General features: G+C 44.5%; 1 protein-coding gene across 3 annotated transcripts in view; it reads right to left on the minus strand.

Annotated features, from left to right (window-relative positions):
- VPS13A (vacuolar protein sorting 13 homolog A) overlaps nucleotides 1-5260 on the minus strand; it is a 283496-nt gene extending 278236 nt beyond the window's left edge. For all 3 annotated transcript variants that reach the window (XM_005892982.2, XM_005892984.3, XM_005892985.2), the window contains exon 1: nucleotides 4919-5260. In XM_005892982.2, coding sequence (XP_005893044.1) covers nucleotides 4919-5018 — 100 coding nt within the window. In that variant the 5' untranslated portion in view covers nucleotides 5019-5260. The remainder of the gene's footprint in view (nucleotides 1-4918) is intronic.
- Between the last annotated feature and the right edge of the window lie 740 nt (nucleotides 5261-6000).

Genomic DNA, 6000 nt, shown 5'->3' on the forward strand with positions numbered 1-6000 from the left:
TGAAGGTGAAAGAAGAGAGTGAAAAAGCTGGCTTAAAACTCAACATTCAAAAAATGAAGATCATGGCATCAGCCCCATCACTTCATGGCAAATATATGGAGAAACAATGGAAACAGTGACAGACTTTCTTAGGCTCCAAAATCACTGCAGATGGTGACTGCAGCCATGAAATTAAAAGAGGCTTGCTCTGTGGAAGAAAAGCTATGACCACCATAGACAGCATATTAAAAAGCAGAGACATTACTTTGCCAACAGAGGTCTGTCTAGTCAAAGCTATAGTTTTTCCAGTAGTCATGTATGGATGTGAGAGTTGCACTATAAAGAAAGCTGAGTGCTGAAGAACTGATGCTTTTGAACTGTGGTGTTGGAGGAGACTCTTGAGAGTCCCTTGGACTGCAAGGAGATCCAACCAGTCCATCCTAAAGGAAATCAGTCCTGAATATTCATTGGAAGGACTGATGCTGAAGCTCCAATACTTTGGCCACCTGATGCAAAGAACTGACTGATGCTGGGAAAGATTGAAGGCAGGAGGAGAAGGCGACGACAGAGGATGAGATGGTTGGATGGCATCACCAACTCAACAGGCATGAGTTTGGGTAAACTCCAGAAGCTGATGATGGACAGGGAGGCCTGGCGTGCTGCAGTCCATGGAGTTGCAAAGAGTGACACAACTGAGCAGCTGAACTGAACCTAAGACTATACATAAAGAGAAACATTTTAACAGATTAACATTTTAAAAACAGAATATGCAATTTGTTTTTTGTTTTTCAAAGAAGTCTGAGCTTCTAATGTTACACAAAGATGTCAGGCATAACGAATTTTTTTAATTTGCCCAAGTATTGTCATTTTGGAGCAAACAAACAAAATGAGTGAGAAGAAATAAAACTATAATATAAAAAGGTACACTCTATGTTACAAATGATAATTCTATTACACAAGGCATCCTTACCACTACTTCTGCCCCTGAATTTCTAATATTTTTGCCCTAAAAGTGCCCTTAAAATGCACCTATTTGGACATCACAATCCCCTGTGTCATTTGGTTAAAAAACATTGGTGGGGAGTGTCTTACTTTCAATAAATGAATTATAGTATCTGGGAAGTAGTTCCAAAAAAAATCTGTATTTCTAACAATCACATATGACTGATTCTGATGCAGCCTAGCTCTTGAATGAAATATTAAACACGAGATGGTTTAGCAAAGTTGGGAGGCGAATCACAGATGTGTCTACGAAGTACTACCAACTCCCTAAATGGATGATACACAGGAAGGGTGGAAAGGTGGAAATAACACTGTTTAAAATATATACTTTATCAACATCAGAATCTGCCAACAGTTTGAGAAAAAACTCAATTTCTCTTTCTCCTTCCACAAAATAGATGCTTCCAGGACTCAGTCTACCTAGGGCACAGCACAGCACAGCGGCCCTGTTCTACTGTGTTATAATTAGCTTTGTAAACTTCATATATAACAATGTTTCTAAGGAAAAGAGAATTCTAATTTTCAAAGGAACATCTCTGAAACAAATTTTCCATTAGTAGATATGAAACCATCAATTTAACTTCTGTATACTAATTATACTATTCATATGCCAATAGTGATATTAACTGGATTACTATATGGAAGCCTAGCAAAAGCACACGTTTACTAACAGGTCCTTCTGACACTAGACCATAAAATATTAAGTCCATGATCTTAACATTTTTCCTATGTAGCACCTAGTTTCTATTATTGAGATTTTCAAAGAATGTTTTGGTCCTCTAAGTTTATCAAGAATTATTATTGCTTTTTAAATCCTCCAAGAAGATTTTAAATTCTACCTATTACTCAAAAACCACAAAATATAAAATTATAAAGCTTCTGGAATAAAACACAGGAGAAAATCTTTGTGACTTTGGGTTAGGGAAAGATTTCACAGATATAACACCAAAAGCATGACTCAGAATTCTGATAAACTAGACTTGATTAAAATTTTAAACTTTTGTTTTGCAAAAAACAGCCTCGGAAACAACTCCGAGAAAGTATTTTTCAAATCACCTATCTTAACAAAGGACTTGCATCCATAATACTTAAAGAATTTTCAAGGGTTTGGAAATTCCTTAAAATGTCTAAACAGAGTTACCATATCACTCAGAAATTCCACCTCTATACACAAGAGAACTTAAAGTATATGTCCATGAAAAACCTGTACATGAATGTTCACAGCAGCATTAGTCATAAAAGGAAAGGTAATAATAATTTAAATGTCCATCAACTGATGAAAAGATAAACAAAATGAGTTACACCCATACAATGGAATGTTATTAACAGCCACAAAAAGGAATGAAATACTGATATATGCTACAATATAAATGAACCTTGAAAATATAGTACTAAGTGAAAGAAGTCAGAAACAAGAGGCCATGTATATTATGATTCCATTTACATGAAACGTCCAGAATTGGCAATCAATAGAAGACAAAAAGTGTATTAGTGATTGTCAGAGGAATCACTGGCAATGATTAGTGGGGATAAATTTGTAGTGATTGTTAACAGGTATGAGATTTATTTTTGGAGTGTTGAAAATGTTCTGGAATTAGATGTAGCGACAGTTGCACAATTTTGATGCATGCCACACACACGAATGCCTCTCAAATTCATTTCATTTAGTAAGTGAAAGGAATGAACTAAGAAATCAGGTCCACAAAGAAACATACCATATAATTCCATTTATATGGCACTGTAGAAAAGGGAAAACTGTAGGGATGGAAAACGACCAATGGTTGCCAGGAGGAAGGGTAGGAGTTGGGTGGGAGACTACAAAGGGGCGGCAGAGGAAGTTTTGAGATGTGGAAACAGTGGCTGACTTTATTTTGGGGGGCTCCCAAATCACTGCAGATGGTGACTGCAGCCATGAAATTAAAAGACGCTTACTCCTTGGAAGGAAAGTTATGACCAACCTAGACAGCATATTAAAAAGCAGAGACATTACTTTGCCAACAAAGGTCTGTCTACTCAAGGCTATGGTTTTTCCAGTAGTCATGTATGGATGTGAGAGTTGGACTGTGAAGAAAGCTGAGCACCAAAGAATTGATGCTTTTGAACTGTGGTGTTGGAGAAGACTCTTGAGAGTCTCTTAGACTGCAAGGAGATCCAACCAGTCCATCCTAAAGGAGACCAGTCCTGGGTGTTCATTGGAAAGACTGTTGAAGCTGAAACTCCAGTACTTTGGCCACCTGATGCGAAGAGCTGACTCATTGGAAAAGACCCTGATGCTGGGAAAGATTGAGAGCAGGAGAAGGGGACAAGAGAGGATGAGATGGTTGGATGGCATCACCAACTCAATGGACATGAGTTTGGGTAAACCCCGGGAGTTGGTGATGGACAGGGAGGCCTGGTGAGCTGCGGTCCACGGGGTTACAAAGAGTCAGACACGACTGAGCGACTGAACTGATGTTTTTTTCTGTATCAAGATCGTGATGCTGGATACGTGCTTCCTTGTATTGTCAAATTGATAGAATTGTGCATCACAAGAGTGAATTTAGTGTATGAGTATTTCATATGAACAAATCCACTGATAAATCAAACTCTACACCAACCTCCACTTTGAAGTAGAAGCAATTTTCCACTACAGGTTAAAAGCAAAGCACACCACAAAATGTTCTTAAGGCTTCCTACTGAGGTGGGTGGAGACAAGTTTTATCATTATTATTTTACAAATGAAAAACAGCACAGATTAAACTATCTGTAAATTTCTGGTACTAGTCAGAGATGCTGAGCTAGCATTTATGTTCTTCATTCCTGCAGTCCCACTCTCTACCAAGGTGGATATCAACAGCAGTTAACAAGAGGTTTTCTTTATCAAACTAAATTACCTATTTACACTATTAAATAAAGGAGAAATATCACGATAAATAAGTATTTTAGAAGAAAGCTGTCAAGTGTGTGCATATTCAAAAAGACTAAAATTTAAATATATATATATATTACTCACACAAGGAGATTAACCCTAGCTTTGGCCTGGGAAAGACATTTCATAAGAAAAAGAATCTAATTTCTAATGGGTGTTTAAAATAGATAAGGGTGTAATACAAAAACAGGTGGAAGCACAGCACTAAAAATGAAACTCCAAATAAGGAAACACACCAGAATAAATGGATACAAAGTAAAGCATCAGTCCTTCACCATCCAACTTCACATCTCACTTAGCGTAAGGACAGAGCACCTAGCTTCTTTAAAAATTCAGTAACTCTGCGACCCACAAAGCCCCAAACCCTTAACAAGCTTGACATATTGCTGGTCAGGTTGTAAATTGACAACCAATCTTTCGAGCGATCCTGCACAGGAGTTTTCGCTGTTATCAACCGAACCCAGGCGAGCCTCCCGGACTCGAGGCGGTGAGGCCGGAAGAGGGAGCCGAGCAGCCAGCAGGGTTTGGCCGTACCCGGAGGCTGGGCGCGGGAGGAGGACGGCATCTCCGGTCACAGCTCCTTGCTTTCACGTGCGGGGCGGCGTGCGGCCCTCCGTGGGCTGCCCGGGCCTCCATCACAACCCAAGGGGCGAAAATGACAGGGACCAGACCAAGCCCAGGTGTGTCTAGAGGCCGCCCCTCGCCCAACACAGCTGAAACCGGACCTCGAGGGGCTGAAAAGGGCGGTTCGGTGGAATTTGAACTCCAGACCCTTGGAGCCCACTCTGGGTCCCTTCGGCGGAAAGCGGGGGGCGGCCTTTTCATCCAGCATCAGAGACCCTAATCCCCTCCGGCCAAAACGCTAACTCGCCGGTGGAGGCCCAGCAACTGCCTCCCGGCTCTACGTAACATGACCCCAAACGAGTCGGCGGCAGGTGGCAGAGTGGGGCCAGAGGCCCCAGTAAGGCAGGGCCGGCTGTCAACGGAAGCACGGGAGGCGAGATGGAGAGACTGCGGCGGTCTCGTTACCTGCCCAGATGCCCAGACTGAGCTGGGACGTGTCCAGGTTCACCACATAGTCCCCCAAGAACCGGTTCAACACGTCCACGACCACCGACTCGAACACCATCTTCCTCAGCCGCGGTGGACGCGGCGCTCCTTCTTCCTGAGCCTGCCCTCCCGAGCCCCTCTCACGAGACTGCTCGGTTCACCGGCTCCTGGGCGGCTCCGACCGTGGTGCCACCAGCGCCGAACGCGTAGCCCCACCACGAGCCCTATGAGGGGCGGAGGCGGTAGCTCGCGCTACGCATGTGCGGCTCGCGATCCAGGGTTGGGTGGAACGCGAGGCCGGAGAGAGAGCTAAGGCGGCTGCGCGGCCGCCTCTCCAGCTCTTGCCCTAGTCGGGCGGAGTGCGGCTCCTTTTTCTCCTCGGCCCCGCCTCCTCCCCCATCGCCAGGCAACCGGACTGGTACCTGAAGTTGCCAGACATTTCTGACCCCGCCCCCACCGGCAGTCTGGCCTCCCCAATGGCGGCTAGGGTGGGGAGGGGGCGGGGCGTCAGGGGGCGCGGCGGTTACTCCCGGCCGGGAACGCCCCGCCCCTAACTGAGGAGACACGCCCCCACGTGGGCCGGGAGGTCCTAAATCCGAGTAAAGCGGCGGCTGATTAAAAGTGCCTTCCACATTAGTTAGGCTGGAGACTCTCAGGTGGAGTCCCAGGGAGCTTCGCACTTATTATTACAAGTTGGGAGGTACAGGCGGAACCCGGGCGGTGCTGGGCTTCCTAGGTCAGTCCAGCCTGAGTGTCTGGATGCGGGTAACTGCCCTGTTCAGTCTTACGAGCGCTTGGAGAGGTTACGCAGTTGGTGACAACTTCCGTAGCTGCAAATCGAGAGAGGAAAGTAAAGTAAATTCTGGGTTGTAATCCCATGCTCCCTTCCCTGCATCTGAGATCGCACTCTTTCTTGGTCTGGTTATTTAGACAGAGCCGACTTTCATCCCTTAGTCAACCAGTTTTGACTGACAGTGCGGAGCGCCCTCCTACGAACATCTGAAGACCTAAGACTCACAACCCCTGAGCCTTCACAGAATGACCTTAAATAAATACATAAA

Source organism: Bos mutus, chromosome 8 (assembly GCF_027580195.1).
Source record: "Bos mutus isolate GX-2022 chromosome 8, NWIPB_WYAK_1.1, whole genome shotgun sequence".
Classification (NCBI taxonomy): Eukaryota; Metazoa; Chordata; class Mammalia; order Artiodactyla; family Bovidae; genus Bos; species Bos mutus.